The sequence below is a fragment of the Lissotriton helveticus genome, chromosome 6, assembly GCF_964261635.1.
Source record: "Lissotriton helveticus chromosome 6, aLisHel1.1, whole genome shotgun sequence".
NCBI lineage: Eukaryota > Metazoa > Chordata > Amphibia > Caudata > Salamandridae > Lissotriton > Lissotriton helveticus.
In genome coordinates this window covers 195,983,876-196,001,793 of record NC_136067.1, presented here as the reverse complement: position 1 = coordinate 196,001,793, position 17,918 = coordinate 195,983,876, and the positions used below count along the sequence as shown (strand labels likewise).

General features: G+C 40.2%; 1 protein-coding gene across 4 annotated transcripts in view; it reads right to left on the bottom strand.

Moving 5' to 3' along the window:
- The window catches only part of LOC144761284 (cysteine-rich secretory protein 3-like), a 410,824-nt gene that overhangs the window by 264,992 nt on the left and 127,914 nt on the right, over positions 1–17,918 (bottom strand). For 3 of the 4 annotated variants that reach the window (XM_078646732.1, XM_078646731.1, XM_078646734.1), the window contains exons 2-3: positions 15,438–15,506; positions 107–169 (exon numbers count right to left, since the gene is read on the bottom strand). In XM_078646732.1, the coding sequence (XP_078502858.1) occupies positions 107–160 (54 nt within the window). In that variant the 5' untranslated portion in view covers positions 161–169; positions 15,438–15,506. The remainder of the gene's footprint in view (positions 1–106; positions 170–15,437; positions 15,507–17,918) is intronic. The other variant, XM_078646735.1, reaches the window with a different exon arrangement.

Genomic DNA, 17,918 nt, shown 5'->3' with positions numbered 1-17,918 from the left:
ATTAAATAACCCTACTGCACTTTGCCATATGGTTTTCTTCTGGGAGCTTGACTGCTCACTTGAACTAAAGAAAAGTATCTATTAAATATAAAGATTGGCGCCATACCTCAGTGCATTGATGCAGACCAAAAGTCACGAACATGATCATTAATGCCAACATTTTTATTTTCTGAAAAAGAAAGCCACAGATTGCAGTTATTCAAGTGCACCAGATTTACAGAGATGTCAGATTTGAAAAAGATATTTGTTAAAAAAGATTACTTGGTAGATTTCATTACTATGCTTTATTGGAACCAAACCCAGCCATGTTAAAAAGAAAGTTCAGATCTGGCATGGAGTGTTGTGAGAGAGCATGACCCTCTGCAGTGGGTTTGGGAGGGATGCTCCCCACAAAGATTGTTTTAGAAAAAACTTGGACTGATTGGTTCACGTTACAACAAATGTTTTCCAAAATAGGGCATATTCACTTGTAAGGCTGTGTCTTTTCAGCCCATCCTGCCATGAATTCAGTCTCCTAGCTTATACCTCACTGGGTATATGGCAAAGTGCCCAAATGATCAGCCCGTCCCTCATTAAAATGTCAAGAAGCATTTTCCTCAGAAGCAATATGTGTCATTCTGCACCAATAGGAGCCCTTGGACATCAAAGTGAGTACTGGTGGAGCACTACTAATCATGCAGGGGCATATTTATGGCAAAGTAAGGCAGTGCAGCAAGTCACCTTGCTGCGCTGAGTTACAGGGAAAGGGGAGGGATACAATGTATTTATTCCAATACAATGTATTCCTGTTCTTTCCCCAGCACTGGCGCACACTGTGCTGCCTAGCACCTGCGTATGCACTTTTCCACCATAGTGCAAGGCTCCCTCCTTTGCATGCAGGGTTATTTTTGTGCAGGAAGGTGCACCTTCATCTTAAATCACCTTTCACACGTTTCTTTTTCCAGAAGGTCACCAGTTAAAGATGACTTCGTAGTGAACATGAGTCAGGTAGACAGGTCATGCAGATTATAAGATGTAGATTTAATGAAGGTATCACTTAGGTTACAAGTCATAGGTACATTCACCACCAGGAGAAGCATCCTCACTGCTCAGCCCACTCTCTCCAACTGAAAATCTTACAGCTCAGGTGCTCATCAACATTCTATTACATCACACACACACACTGGCTGAGCAGGAGGGAACTGAGGAACTATGGATAGGATGCATTATAACAACACCAGGTTACAACACAGAGGTAGTGCCAAACATGCATTTAGGAAGGGGTTTAGTCTCATAATGTACATCATCTAAACAACATTCACAAAAAATATCCCTTAAGAAACATCCCAACATTATAAAAAGAATGGAAAAATTCCCAGAGAAATATTTTATTTGATGGATGTTGTGGTTACAATAGAATTTATTTTAAAAACACTGGTAGTTACCAGGTGATGGGCATGTGGCATTACATATCACATCACAAATATAATCAAGAGACATCACTTATAATCTCACCCATGATGTGACCAATAGTGTCATACATACACTCAAAGATTTCATACTATATGTTACATGACTTAGAGAATTTAGAGCGCAATACAATCCATTGTTACTATGTGTATTTACTGCAAAGAACAGAAAGGCTGCAGAAACATTTATCATTACATTGTAGCTTTCTGTGCAGCATTAAATAGAGAACAACGGGTACAAGGCCACTGATAAGATAGTTTAAACACGCTGCCACAGTCTGCGGAGTAATAATAGCATATTTGATAATTATAGTCATCAATATAATTAGCTACATCTTGATCTATATGTTTGTAAAATTGGTTTACATAGTCCCATACTATTGTATTTTTTAGCTGGTACTTTAATTGAATAAGCTGAGATGAAAATACCATATTTGTAATAGGTAGATTGATATAAACAAATAGCAGTGTTCCATCATAAGGTGAGATAGGACCACTCGGTACAAAATTGGAACTAAAATAATTCCACCAGACGTTTCACTTTTAACCATCAAAAGATTTTAAACTCTGCCACCTTTCTTCACTATCGTTTTCACTAAATCATAAACCAAACATATCACAATGCACAGGCTGTCATATAATTAGTCCTGCTACACTGAACTAATAATTGGACTATAACTGGATTATATATAGAGAAAGGACTCTCATCTGTGAAAAAGACAGACATTTGTGGTCAAAACCTCTCTGTTCGGCTTGGCCCTTTTTGCAGGGTCATCCCAGAACTTTTTTCCTTCCTCCTGTATTTTTTCTAACCTATTGTTGGTGGTTTTATGACTCTGGGCTCTTTATCACTGCTGATCAGTGCTAAAGTGCATGTGCTCTCTCTGGTAGTTGGTAAGGTTGGTCTACACCTGTTTGGCATATTTAATTTACCTATAAGTCCCTTGTACAGTGGTATCACATATACCCAGGGCCAGTAAATTAAATGCTACTGGTGGGCTTGCAGCGCTGCTTGCACCACCCACCAAAGTAGCCTTTGAAACCTGTCTCGAGCCTCTGGCACTACAGGGTATGCAAGCGCAGTTTACTGTCACCATGATGTGGCATATAACGTGGTTGCCACACATGCAACTTCCCTTTTACTACATATCAGTCACCCCTAAGGTAGGCCCTAGCTAGCACTATGGGGAGGGTGCAGTGTAGGTAAAAGGCAGGACATGTGCCTTAACTGTGTAGAATGTCCTGGTAGTGACAAACAGGCTATTTGGTTTCTCACTGCTATGAGGCTGCTCTCTCATAGGTTTGTATTGGGGATTCCCTGATATGTGATTCAGTGGTAATTCCTGACATGAGAAGGGTAGAAGGGCCATGGTTGGTATGTTTCGAATAGTAGTGATAAGATCTGCTTATTGGTGAAAGCAGATTTATTATGACTATTTTAGAAATGCCACTTTTGAAAGTGGTACAAAAGGGGGTGGTAATGGACGGAGCATCTGAACCAATCAAACACTCACACCCAGTCAAAAGATCTGGGTTTAATCCATCACCGTTTTTTAGCTCACTCTGCCACCCCAGTTCAGACATGGCTATATGCAAATCAGTCTGACCCTGTGCCTCATGGGAACAGTCCAGCCCGAACTGCCGAGCCATGCCTTCCCTGGACCGGAAACAAGCTTCCGAGACCGGTTTCTGGCATTACAGCCGTCTTCAGCCCGGCTTGCTTGAATCCAGTGGCAAAGTGAGCAAGGGACTCACGTCTGAGCATACCCTGCCACACTTATTGCGGCCAAACGCGGTACAAAAGGGGGTGGTAATGGACGGAGCATCTGAACCAATCAAACACTTTTGAAAGTGTGCATTTCTATGTGCTATGTGTCTTTGTGCCCTGCCTGGATGTTTATTGACTGTCTGGTTCTGACTGACAGGGGAGAGGGGATGTGCATTCACTCCAGCCAGTTCCTGGGGTTGAGGTGTGTCCTGCTTTTCCTGGGTGACTCAGTGCTAGGTTGAAAAGATCTTGGCTGAGTTTAGAGAAGCAGGAGGAGTTTTCCCTTGCACCTGAATAGGCATGGTCTGCATTTGGAGTACTGGGGGAGTTGCACCTGCACCTGGATCGGGCTGTACCTGCCTTCTACAATGCTGGCCCTGCCCCTCTGTGGTGTGTCTGAGGCCAGGGCCTACACTATGAATGGGCAGTGTTGTGCACTTGTAAATGTGTTTTAAGGTGCCCCTAGATCAAAAAAATAAAAGGGCTTTGACCGCATGTGAAAGAAGACACTGTGTGGACTTTGCCAGGAGAAACCGCCATTTAAAATGTAAATGTAAATTTAGTGCTTATATAGCGCACAAATCACCCCCGAAGGGATCTCAAGGCGCTGTACACATACCGCTGTGGTACCCTTCCTGGCCTTTCCCGGTGAAGTGCCCACTCCTGGGCACCCCCAAGGTGAAGCCAAGCATCCTAGCGCTGTTGGGGCCGTTGTGGAGATTAAGCAAGCTATTGCCCAGAGTTGCAGAGTGGGACCCATGATTAGAATAGGCACGAGGCGAGAATTATCAGGTCCGGGGAAATTGAGCCCAAGACCAGCCGAGGCGGGAATTGAAACCTGCTCCCGGGCCAGACCTCTGCATCAGGGTCTGCCGCTCTAACCATTGAGCCATACTTTAGGAATCTTTGTTGTGAGACTAATCTACTGCCTGCGTGATGGTATAAGGGACTGCCACTCTAATGGGTGGCCCTGTGTGCTGGCCTGCCTGTGCCCTGTTCTCTGCCTCAGTGATGTCCCAGGGCTTCATGGCCAGCCTGATGATATTTACCCAACGCATGGCTAGCCCAGTATAGGGTCTGGGGATTGCATGGCCCTGTAAACTAAATTGGGTGCTTTGTTTGTAAGTAGAGAGCATGTGGGAAGCACTTTGCTGATAGGGAGCACTGTGTTCCCCAACCTGCTGTTGCCCAGCGCATGTGGAGTGCTACTTGTGAGGGTGAGGAGGCGCCAGGAAATTGCTGTGGAGTGCTACTTGTGAGAGCGAGCACCATAGGCTTGCCAGGCGTTACCTAGTATCTAGCTGACATCTCTGACCAGGGAGAAGCATCGAGGAGAAAGTCTGTGGCCCATCGCAGCCCCGCCCCCAAGCCAGATGCTGCACCAAGTGCCCCAGTGCCCTTGTACTAGAGCTGTCGGCCAGATAGAGCAAGGATGCTCTCGAGGGAGAAAAGAGAGTTGCTGCTGCACACCCGCCCCGGATCGGGGTGCGGACTGCCATCGGAGGAGACTCCATGATAGAATGGAGGGGTGGAGACTGTGGTCAGTGCCTTCCCAGCCCAGAGGGGACTGACTGGAGTGATACAGTGAGCCAGTGGCCTTTTTCGTTCTCAGTAGTTGCTCCACGGGATTGTGGCGAGCTGCCTTGGCTGTGGATAACTTGTGGGACGGGGTGGCGAGCTCTCTCCGCAGTGCAGGTGCCCCCTCCCCTTTTCTCTCACACCTGCTTACCCAGGGGCATACAGTACTTTGAGGCAGAGATGGGGTGAGACCTCGACGGAGGCCCCCACATTGTGGTAAAGGAAGTGGCCGTATTCCCTGTTGTAGGCGGGCCGGTGGCCCGAAGCCTGCAGTGTGGAACCACCTAACCCACCAGAGGCATGCTGGTGCTGCTGTGCCCGGTACCCTAGTGGGTGTTACCAGATAATATGCACCAGGAAGGGAGGAGCACGGTCTTAGGTTGTCACTGCATGTTACATGCCCTGATACTGTGACATATAGGTTGTGTTACCTTACAGTATCCGGATACTGATTATTAGTTTAGGAAGTTGCCTGATGTGGGCATGATATTTCCCTAATGTGTGCAACTGGCCAGTGTTTACTATGGTGCACTGCTCTTGATGGTTATGCATAATGTGTTGTGCTAAGTGAAATTCTACCATGCCTAATGGCACTGTGCTTTATGTGGTTGTGGTCCAATGTGTTTTGCAAATAATACAAAGGATATTTTTATATAACCTTGTGTGGAGTCCCTTTTGTGGCAAGCCTAGTGTGTCACTGCTGTGAGGGGTGTGTTGCGCAAACGCTTTACCCATTGCCTCTGGGATAAGACTGACTGCTCTGCCAATATACCGAAGGGGTGAGCAGGGGATATCTTCAGAGGTTAACTCCCTTGCCCTGACTCAAGTGATGGGTTCTGCCTGGCTTATGTGCATACCCTAGCAAACCAGAAACACAATTTCTAACATTAATTGCCAGCAGTGAGGATAGGACTTGAGTTTGCGCAGTACCACAGTGACGCATGGTTGCACTTTAGACAATCACGTGTTTTGATTTCTACTGATTTTCTCTCAGTAGTCATTTTTTATTCTATACTCCTTCTTCAGGTTGTGTACCTTGTGGGGCTAGTCTGTAATGAAGATGACCTATGAGAGTACACTGTGAGAGTACACTGAGGAGGAGGTAAAGGGTCTCTGCAGTGAAAGGAGGCTAGCAATAGAGGGCAACTTTCACGGAGCTCTGTTCCTCTTTGAATTGGATCACAGGGGGTAGTATTAGAGACCAGGGTGGAACCTTTGTTTTACCCACCCATATTCCTAAGTGGTAGTTTTGAGGGAGACCCTGAAGAGTCTCCACAGGAGGGAGGAAATGACTGGGCAGGGACACCAGTAGGTAGTGAGGACCCTGTGGAGAGGGAGTCCCTTGCTGGGTCTGGTGCCAGGAGTAGTGTCCTCCCCCTTTCTCTGTCCCCAGGGGAGTTGGTGGACAGGAGGGAAAAAAGAGAGCACCCGCTGGCATTGGAAAGGCTCAAATTGGAGCCTTCCAAGGAGCTTACGCAGCTGGTAGTGGAAGAGAGAAAGGCTGAAGCTGAGAGAGCCTTTGTTCAGGAGAGGATGGCGGAGGCATAGAGGTCCTTTGCTAGAGAGAAAGTGGTTCTTGAGGCTACACTGTCCCCTGAGAGTAGTTTCAGTGTTCTTGATTCACCAGTGAGGGTGGAGTCCAGTGAATGGAGAAATGTTGTGTCCAGTGTAGAAACTTCCACATCCAGATCCCAGGAAGAGGGTGTCACACCTGAAGGGTGTAGGTTGAGATTCAGGGGCAATAGGAAACTTTCTCAACAGTCTTGAGCGGAGTTGGTGGAAAAATGTTGTGATGCACTGGAGGGTTGGGTAACGGGTAGAACACACAATTTCGAAGGGGTGTTTAATCTGATTGTCAGAGAACACATGTTCCGTTGTTGTTTTCCAGGGCGATGCCAACACCTGTTGGAGTGCGAGTTCTCTGATCCATTGGAGTGAGTACCAGAGGGTCTGGAAAGGTATTTGGGAGTGATCATAAGGGGACTGATTCAGGTACTTCCTAACACAGGGTGGTGGGAAAGGTTTGTAGTTGCCCAGATAGGTCATAATGTAGTGGGAGGTATGTAGGGACCCACGTCCTTTCTCAGAAGAGGAATGGGGATAGGGTGAGTTCCAAGGTTCCCAAGGCACAGTCCCAGAGCCTGGTTGGTTCCATGATTGAATTGAAATTTTTAACAAAACAAGAGTTTAAGTAAAACTATAGTTATTTGTTTTATAAATATTTCTTCTTGTCTCATTTAAACACCTAACACTGAAAATCGTCAGTTATAATTTAGTGACCTAGCTGTAATTTGTGCATCAGTCTTGCATTGCTTATGACCTCACATATCACACCACTCTGATGGCATCATTAGCGACATCACTGAGGACTTCTCAAATGGGATGACATTTCATTAATTACTGATGACGTCATTCAATACTTTTCATAGTGTCCAATAGGTTTGTGGCCAGAAGTAATTTACAAGATATACCTATGCTAAATCAAGTCATAATGGACATAACCTTTGATCACATGCTATGCACATAGCATATCTGTCAAGCCTCCAAAATCTAGAGGATGTTACCTTCTTTTTACTGGCAATTCAGCCGGTCAAAAACAAATTGCCTCTATAGACTTAAAGGGGGGCACTACATTTTTAAACCATGAACACTATCCAAAAAAGAGTTCATACTCTAGTCATCCTAACAGGGTCACCCTCTTAAAAGCATCCCAAGAACTGCAGTTTTAAACCAAGAGGTGTATGGGTATACATTTCCCACTGAGACACCTTCTGCCATGCCATATGTATGGTTTGGTAAAACACAATGAACACTTTTCTGAGATGAGCATCATAGCACACAGTTTTAAAGCCATGCTCTCTGTCCTAGAATGAGTTAAACCACTTCCAAGTGAGTCACCCCTATATTCTACATTGTTAGACAATCTGCAATGCTTCAAATTAATCAGGAACGTTCTGGAAATAAATATTTCACACCTTATAAGCATCCTAATTAAGTAGGGTTTGTCTATAGCACTTTATTGCAACTATATACCATGGGTATAGGCAATAATCCACCAAGCACTCGTCTTCAAATATAGTCTGTAAGATCCCAATGTTCAAAATTCGTTTATTCCATCAATTCTTCATCAGATTTCTTCATCCAATATATGACAAAATAACAGCCAACACGTGTTTCGTCTGATCAGTATATGATATACAGACTTCTTCAGGGCTGTAATTAATACAGTAACCAAAATTACAAAAAGTAGTACTGGACTCAATATTCACAATAGAATACACCGAATCCGTGTAATAAGGAAAGGTAAGTCAAAGAAGTACCCGTCACCAAGAATAAAGCTTGAAAACCCAAAGTGTATCTATCAGTATCTAGTACCCGAGTCTGAGTACATTTCAACATATATTTTAGATCGTATAATTATAAGTAACCTAAAATACCAGATAGGACCCAGTCACCAACCACAACAGCAGATTGGTCAACATGCTAGTATTATTACATCCTCAGTAACTCACCATTACTCTTAATGCGAATAATTGTAATTCATAATCCTCACGGTAAAATCAAATTCTTCAGTCCAAACCAATCGAAGTAATAATCTGTAAGTAAAGCTAGTGTCTATTAATATACACTATATTTATATTATAGCGCTCATACGCCAAACTGAGGCTAAACACACTCCACTATCTTCCTGCCCAATTGCTGTATACTCCAGATTGGCCAGCACATCGCATAAGTATTAGCTACTGATATATATACAGTTCTCTCAATAACTTCTCTGTTTACAAAAGGTATACAGTCTGTGATTAACTAATATACAGTTGTATCATTATCCAGTAAATACCTTAATGTATGAGTAGAGTCGCCTTCCAATAGTTTGCTTCGTCTCAAAGTTACAAAATCGGCATGGTCAAAGTCAGACCCTCGTAAATATTCCACAGTATCTCGCTATCCTTTTATCTATAGACCGAAATCAGTATAGTAAGTACATTAGCGTGCGCCCTGGTGTCAATAGCGTCACATATAATGCGTATTCAAATCTCTAAATATCTGTATTGATATCAGTAACCAATAAATACCTCAGTCTTTAAGTAAATTCTCAATCCAATGTAAGGCTTCCCTGTTTACTTCGTTTCCAGTCAGCAGTAAGAGACTCTCAAAAGTATTCCGAAGTATCTCGCTATCCTCATAACAGTGGGCTGTAAACAAATTAATAAGGTGCATTAGCGAGCGCCCTTCTATCAAATAGGCATCTCACGCCCAGCGCTGGTTATGACTTTCAACTCACCGCATATCTGCTCCTCGCTCATCCATAGACGGTCGCGTTTGGCAAACGCGCCATCTTAGAGTAGCAATAAATAGTCTAAACCGCGGGCGCCATCTTTAAGTGGCGTGTCACAATGTATACGCACAATCCAACAGAGTATTCCCAGTCCTAACTATAATATGCAGCACATCTATATGCATTTAGTTCCCCAGCGTTAAATCTGTTAATACTCGCCGCGTAATTGTTCATAAATCATCCTGGGGCTATCGCGTTGTACACGCGCGCCCTGTTTGAGTAGTAATATCTAACCACATACGCAGGCGCCATCTTGTAGTAGTAATTTACGAGTACGTAGTCATAATACTTTAGAATATTATCAATTCTAGGATCGGGTTACTGCTAGACCACTTTGTCAGTAAGTACCATAAACTCATAGTTAATTATAATCCATTATTTCAATGTGGCGTAAGAAACGAAAAATAAGTGCTATTAATTACAAGCGCAACCCCCTGCGCTGTTTACATTCATTAATGTTTACACCCCACTGTTATGGGTATCTCAGATCGTATGTACGTATATTAATGAAGTCTACGCATATTTCCACTAGTGTTCCTCATTATGTATATATTCCATTATACCAACATATTATATTACTACAGTGAGTAATTCTCAATTTCCATTGGTCAATCTTATCAAGGTCCAATCGACCCACATCTGGCAGTGTGTGTCAGTTAAAAGGGTCCAAGTGGTATTATCATTCTGCTCTGGTTTAGCAGAGTTCTTACGTATATCCAGGAGTCAGGAAGATTATGAAAGGAGGACAGGGTAAGAATTACAGTAACAAACATAGTACATTCTGTTCATCTGTACATCATTTAAGCTCTATCAGAGTAGAGCCATATACTTTGCTCAAACTCCATGAGTCATTCTTGTCCTAGATAGTATTCAAATTCGTGGTCGATGTTCAGACCACGTTCAACTGCCTTAAGCTTTAATAGCCACATGACTTCTCTGCGTCTTAACTGTAATTGCCTATTCCCACCTCTAACATCAGATTTGATGTGATCGATTCCATGGAATTTAAAAACATGTTTCTCTTTTTCATGAAAGTTCCTAACGATGTGGGAGGCTATGGGATAGCGAGTATCCCCTGTTTTCAGTGCTCGGAAATGTTCAACCATTCTGTCTTTCAATTTTCTGATGGTGCTACCAACATAAATCTGTTTACAAGAACAAACTATAACATAAACAACAAAAGTAGTATCACAGTTAATAAACATGTTAATCTGATGTTCACCTGTATTGTTATAGTTGAAAGTTCTGATCTTGTTTACCGCCCACCTACAGGAGCTACATCTTCCACATTTGTGGAAGCCTGTAGATCTCCCAGTGAGCCAGTCAGGAACTGTTTTCTTCAAAGGGTAGCTAGGACTGGAAAGAGTGCGACCCCTTCTAAAAGTAAGTCCAGGTTTGTCTCCAATAAAAGGTATTAGGTCTATATCCATCTGTAAAAGATGCCAGTGTTTATTCAGGATTTTATACAGTTGGGCACTATCAGTACTAGTGGAAATATGCGTAGACTTCATTAATATACGTACATACGATCTGAGATACCCATAACAGTGGGGTGTAAACATTAATGAATGTAAACAGCGCAGGGGGTTGCGCTTGTAATTAATAGCACTTATTTTTCGTTTCTTACGCCACATTGAAATAATGGATTATAATTAACTATGAGTTTATGGTACTTACTGACAAAGTGGTCTAGCAGTAACCCGATCCTAGAATTGATAATATTCTAAAGTATTATGACTACGTACTCGTAAATTACTACTACAAGATGGCGCCTGCGTATGTGGTTAGATATTACTACTCAAACAGGGCGCGCGTGTACAACGCGATAGCCCCAGGATGATTTATGAACAATTACGCGGCGAGTATTAACAGATTTAACGCTGGGGAACTAAATGCATATAGATGTGCTGCATATTATAGTTAGGACTGGGAATACTCTGTTGGATTGTGCGTATACATTGTGACACGCCACTTAAAGATGGCGCCCGCGGTTTAGACTATTTATTGCTACTCTAAGATGGCGCGTTTGCCAAACGCGACCGTCTATGGATGAGCGAGGAGCAGATATGCGGTGAGTTGAAAGTCATAACCAGCGCTGGGCGTGAGATGCCTATTTGATAGAAGGGCGCTCGCTAATGCACCTTATTAATTTGTTTACAGCCCACTGTTATGAGGATAGCGAGATACTTCGGAATACTTTTGAGAGTCTCTTACTGCTGACTGGAAACGAAGTAAACAGGGAAGCCTTACATTGGATTGAGAATTTACTTAAAGACTGAGGTATTTATTGGTTACTGATATCAATACAGATATTTAGAGATTTGAATACGCATTATATGTGACGCTATTGACACCAGGGCGCACGCTAATGCACTTACTATACTGATTTCGGTCTATAGATAAAAGGATAGCGAGATACTGTGGAATATTTACGAGGGTCTGACTTTGACCATGCCGATTTTGTAACTTTGAGACGAAGCAAACTATTGGAAGGCGACTCTACTCATACATTAAGGTATTTACTGGATAATGATACAACTGTATATTAGTTAATCACAGACTGTATACCTTTTGTAAACAGAGAAGTTATTGAGAGAACTGTATATATATCAGTAGCTAATACTTATGCGATGTGCTGGCCAATCTGGAGTATACAGCAATTGGGCAGGAAGATAGTGGAGTGTGTTTAGCCTCAGTTTGGCGTATGAGCGCTATAATATAAATATAGTGTATATTAATAGACACTAGCTTTACTTACAGATTATTACTTCGATTGGTTTGGACTGAAGAATTTGATTTTACCGTGAGGATTATGAATTACAATTATTCGCATTAAGAGTAATGGTGAGTTACTGAGGATGTAATAATACTAGCATGTTGACCAATCTGCTGTTGTGGTTGGTGACTGGGTCCTATCTGGTATTTTAGGTTACTTATAATTATACGATCTAAAATATATGTTGAAATGTACTCAGACTCGGGTACTAGATACTGATGGATACACTTTGGGTTTTCAAGCTTTATTCTTGGTGACGGGTACTTCTTTGACTTACCTTTCCTTATTACACGGATTCGGTGTATTCTATTGTGAATATTGAGTCCAGTACTACTTTTTGTAATTTTGGTTACTGTATTAATTACAGCCCTGAAGAAGTCTGTATATCATATACTGATCAGACGAAACACGTGTTGGCTGTTATTTTGTCATATATTGGATGAAGAAATCTGATGAAGAATTGATGGAATAAACGAATTTTGAACATTGGGATCTTACAGACTATATTTGAAGACGAGTGCTTGGTGGATTATTGCCTATGTTCAGTCATTTATGACATTTATAGAGTAGTGGTAACCTACTCTCTCCACTTAGAGCACCAATTGGACTTGAAATTGTGTTTACCTGCTTATACACGCTGTGCGCTTCATATTAACTGTTACCATTATTGCTTTAATATACCATGGGTAGATGCTCAGACATACACTAGTGGATAATCTTTTGTCAACAGAAGCTATGACATTTCTGACATTTATTGTGACAAACTTTGACCTTAAGTCTAATCGGAAATATGACTCTTAATTCACATCAGGTGTGTTTAGCATTTATCTGTAAATGCATTTGCCTCCCAAGGCTATGCTATTTCTAGTAACTCAATGCTGTACATGACTGGAGTCCCTTAACTAACTATCTTCAGTTTTTATATGATATTTGTAAGTATGGAGCAGCAATTATATGGTTGATTTCATTTGAGATGTCATTAGTGATGTCACCAATGATGAAGAAATCGGGGTATTATTTGAAGGGGTCAGTACCCACCTCCAGGAACCATCTTGACAGGGTGATCCCTTAAGGTCACTAAATAAGCCTGAGATCAGCCCACTGGTAGGTATGACACAGAGCAGACAAGCTTGGCCAAGAGGCAATATGTAAGTATTTATTCAGTACCAAAACAGCAATAAAGTCAAAACACACAACACATGGAAAATCCCAAATCAATTTAGAAAAATAGAGTAAATCTTAATAAATAAAACATCAAAATGACACAAATCCAAAAGGGCATCCCAAGTTATCATATTTTTACATCTTTAGATTCAAATAGTACCAAAAATATTAATGTTGAGCAATAATCCCTGTCATCCAGTTGCGCTTGTCCAGCAGCTAGGCACAAGTTAAGGCTGACCTCAATAGAGCGTGGGTCAGATAGAGCAGTAACAGTTTTATGGTAGCAAAAATTCCAAAGGGAGACAAATCTCCCTTAGCAAATCAGAGAGCCCTATATTTAAACTTTTCACTACAGGGGTACTCCTTAAAAGGACCAGGCACCAGAGCTGCTTAAAAGAATATTTTTTTAAAGATTTCAAAACATCTTCAATGGGAACACTGCAAACTTCCCTTGAACCTGCCACCACAATTCACATTCGCGCTTTACAAATTGTGTTTTGCTAATATTTTAAAATCTTTTTTACAGTTCATAAAACGTTGGGCTTAGACCACAACTAAGTAGTTATAGTTAGGTCTTCTTTCCATAGGAAAATCATTTTTGTTTTCTTAATACATTTGGCTCCATTTGATGAATCTTAACAAAACTTTCTAGAAAAAGTCTCTACCACCTCAGCTCTGTTCCTTGTGGTGATCAGTCAAGAAAGGGCAAGTAAAGAGCGAGGACTCAAAACATAAATTCCCTATTAAATTTTTCCCCCGGAAAATTGAACAGAAGTACACCAAATTTGGCACAAAGTTAGATCTTGGTCGACAAAGTATGCTTTTTGTGATGTGATGTAAATCTGTTACGCTCAAACTTTCTATATTTCGCACTGTGGAGAATTGGGGGCCACCAGATCCCCAGAGAAGATCTGCTTGGCTGCCACCATATCAACAAGGATATGGCTACAGCTATATTAGGACTCAGGACTCAGTCGAGAGTCCTACAAAGCATTGAAACATAAGATATAAGGGGGAAGGGTAGAGATACCCAACTCCCTTGGGCATAGTCGGAAGGGAGCAAAAGGGGTGACAAAGTATTTTTTTTATATCTTGTGGCAAATTTGCAAAGGATCAATGAATCCACAGCAAAATAATAAAAAAAGCCTTCACTACAAAAATTAAAACCCCTCGAGGTAGCTCAGAGCCCGGCAGGGAGTCAGAATTGAAAATTAAGGGGGAAGGGGAGTGCGTGGCCGCCATCACGAGCCTCGGGGAGGCCCTGGGAACCCATTTCCCTGGGCTGACATCATTATAAAGATAAGGGTGTGCATGGACTCCAGTCCCCAGGACCAATATTTAGATAAAAGGGAAGGGGTACCTAGCTCTCTAACCAAGCCCTTTTCTGCCCCAAGTCTTCATACCCTGGGGACTTGAAAATTATTGAAAGAGTAGGTGGCACACAAGTCCCCTCTTGAGCCTGCTAAGGCCCTGGAGAAACCATCCCCCGGGGCGGGCTCAATGACTGTGTCCCGTGAAGCCCCACACCTAGGAAGGAGCACGCCATAATTCCTAAGGGAATTTTGAAATAACAGTTTTTGATGCTTGTGGTGACCCTAGAAGAGGGTGGGGCACCATCATGGATTTTATTTAGTAGTTTAGGATGCTGCATGGAGTGCAGCTGTTACCTAACATTAAAAACACAGTAAGGTTCCTTACTCCTTAAATCTATGACCCCAGCAGAAATTATCATACAAAATGTAGAAACTCTTGATCTGTGTAGGCTGTCTGCATCTACGCTACAACTTTGTGTCAACAAAGAGTTTCTACATTTTCACACTTGCATTTGGACTGTACCACCTCGTCTGTTGTGTGTTTTTTCTTGGTGCTGTATTTATGGAGGGTCAGCTTAAGAACTAACTTGTTGCTGTGCTCTGTACCTTAGTTTTTCGATTTCAAGTGTATAAGGAAAAATCTTTATCCTACACAGGGTAACACTGGTTAGGTGGCACAGTGTTTACATTGAGCACGCTTATACATTTAGAATCTAACATATTGCAAACACTACGCAGGTGCTTACCTTTGTCTGTCTTACCACTGCCACTTGTTTCTAGTGTGAAGATCATTTTTTTTGTTGTCTTCTTAAAATCTAAGAAACCGATTTACAAAGGCATGCATTTGCCAATTTCTGTGTGTCAAATTTCCGCTATTATGTCTTTAACCCATCCTTCACCTCTTGCAATAGTTTGTCCGCTATTTAGAATTATAAGGTAATCTTGGTTTGGTGCTTTAGTGTAAAAGCCTTGCACGGTTTGTATTATCCTTTCACAACAATGTTCCATACTCAAAAGGAGGCAACATATTGGCTCTGTACTTTCTACATACCTGCAGGTCCCCTGAAACTCTCACTAGTGGTGGATCTTCTACCAGTGATGGTGGCCCTCAACAGAGACCCTAGAAACATAAAAGACAAAGACAATCATGATCACTAACTAATATATGGATTATTATGGTATGCTCACAAGACAAGTACTAGAGTGAGCATGGAATAGTGTTGACATTTGAAAATGCACGCAAGATCTCTATGATGTCTAGAACTTTTCTGAAATTAAAACACAATATACAAAGTCAATAGAGTTCAGCGCATATAAACATTAAAAACTGTACAACATATTTGATACCTGTAGAACACATGAATCTATGACAAAATATCGACTACAAAAATATCGAGGTACCAAAATATCGCAACAAAAATATCGAGGACAATAATATCGGGATCCTATCTCTAACAAGGTAAGTACAAAAATATCGAAAAAATATAACGATGTCAAAAATATCGTTTTTTTTTTAAAATATCGTTTTTTTATTTAAATAAAATGTAATATTAACAAAATAATACTTATAAATATAATAAACATAGTTAAAAATATATTATAATATTTAAAAATAATAAATAATGTAATAAAAACCAATACTAATAAAAATATAATGCATAGTATATACTTAATTAATATTAACTCTAAAATAATTATTTTAATAACTTATAAATAAATGAAAATAGAATAAATTACAAATAAATGTATATACATAAAATAATAATATAAATTACAATTAATAACAATGTAAAACCAATTAAAAAAATTAAGTACATTTTGGATAGCGTACGGGTAAAAATTACTATTCCCACTCCAGAGAGTGCAACAGTAAGGAAAGTGTTGGACAGCATAGGGGTAATAATTACAATTCCAACTCCAGAGAGCGCAACAGTAGGGAAAGTGTTGGATAGCGTAGGGGTAACAATTACTATTCCCACTCCAGAGAGCGCAACAGTAGGGAAAGTGTTGGATAGCGTAGGGGTGAAAATTACTATTCCCACTCCAGAGAGTGCAACAGTAGGGAAAGTGTTGGATAGCGTAGAGGTAAAAATTACTATTCCCACTCCAGAGAGTGCAACAGTAGGGAAAGTGTTGGATAGCGTAGGGGTAAAAATTACTATTCCCACTCCAGAGAGTGCAACAGTAGGGAAAATGTTGGATAGCGTAGGTGTAAGAATTACTATTCCCACTCCAGAGAGTGCAACTGTAGGGAAAGTGTTGGATAGCATAGAGGTAAAAATTACTATTCCCACTCCAGAGAGTGCAACAGTAGGGAAAGAGTTGGATAGCGTAGGGGTAACAATTACTATTCCAACTCCAGAGAGCGCAACAGTAGGGAAATAGTTGGATAGCGTAGGGGTAACAATTACTATTCCAACTCCAGAGAGCGCAACAGTAGGGAAAATGTTGGATATCGTAGGGGTAAAAATGTACAATTCCCACTCCCGAGAGTGCAACAGTAGGGAAAATGTTGGATAGCGTAGGGGTAAAAATTACTATTCCCACTCCAGAGAGCGCAACAGTAGGGAAAGAGTTGGATAGCGTAGGCGTAAAAATAACATACTTATAAATAAATGTTTTATTTTAAATAATACAAATATTAACTATTAAATAGATATAAACCATTTACAAATACCAATACATAATTATTAAAAACATGTGAACAATATATATGTAATTTAAAAAATTAATGAAAATACCATTTAATAATATTTAATTAACAATTAATAATTAATTAACTATTAAATAATTAACCAAACAATTAATTAAAGAACATTATTACTTAATTACTTTTAAATTACTTCCCACCCGTTTCCCCTATAAACCCACAACCCACTACAGAAGATATTTATCAATGAATCAATTAATTAAAATTATTTACCTATTAATTAAAAATAATTAGCAATTAATAAATATTAACTAATAATTCCTACTAATTAATAATTAATTTAACATAATTAAATTACTTCCCACCCTATTCCCCTATAAACCCACAACCCGCTACAGAACATATTTATCAATTAATCAATTATTTAAAATTAATTACCAATTAATTAAAAATAATTACCAAATAATTCAAATTAATTTATAATTCCTACTAATTAATAATTAATTTAACATAATTAAATTACTTCCCACCCTATTCCCCTATAAACCCACAACCCGCTACAGAACATATTTATCAATTAATCAATTATTTAAAATTAATTACCAATTAATTAAAAATAATTAAAAATAATTCAAATTAATTTATAATTCCTACTAATTAATAATTAATTTAACATAAATAAATTACGTCCCACCCTATTCCCCATTAACATACAACCCGCTACAGTACTAAAATACAAAATTTAATTAAATTACTTAAAAAATAAATTAAAAACATAATAAATACTTAATAATATACACAAAAATAATTTAAAAATCGATATTAGTAACATCGAAATTATTAACATCGATATTACTGACATCGATATTTAAAACTTCGATA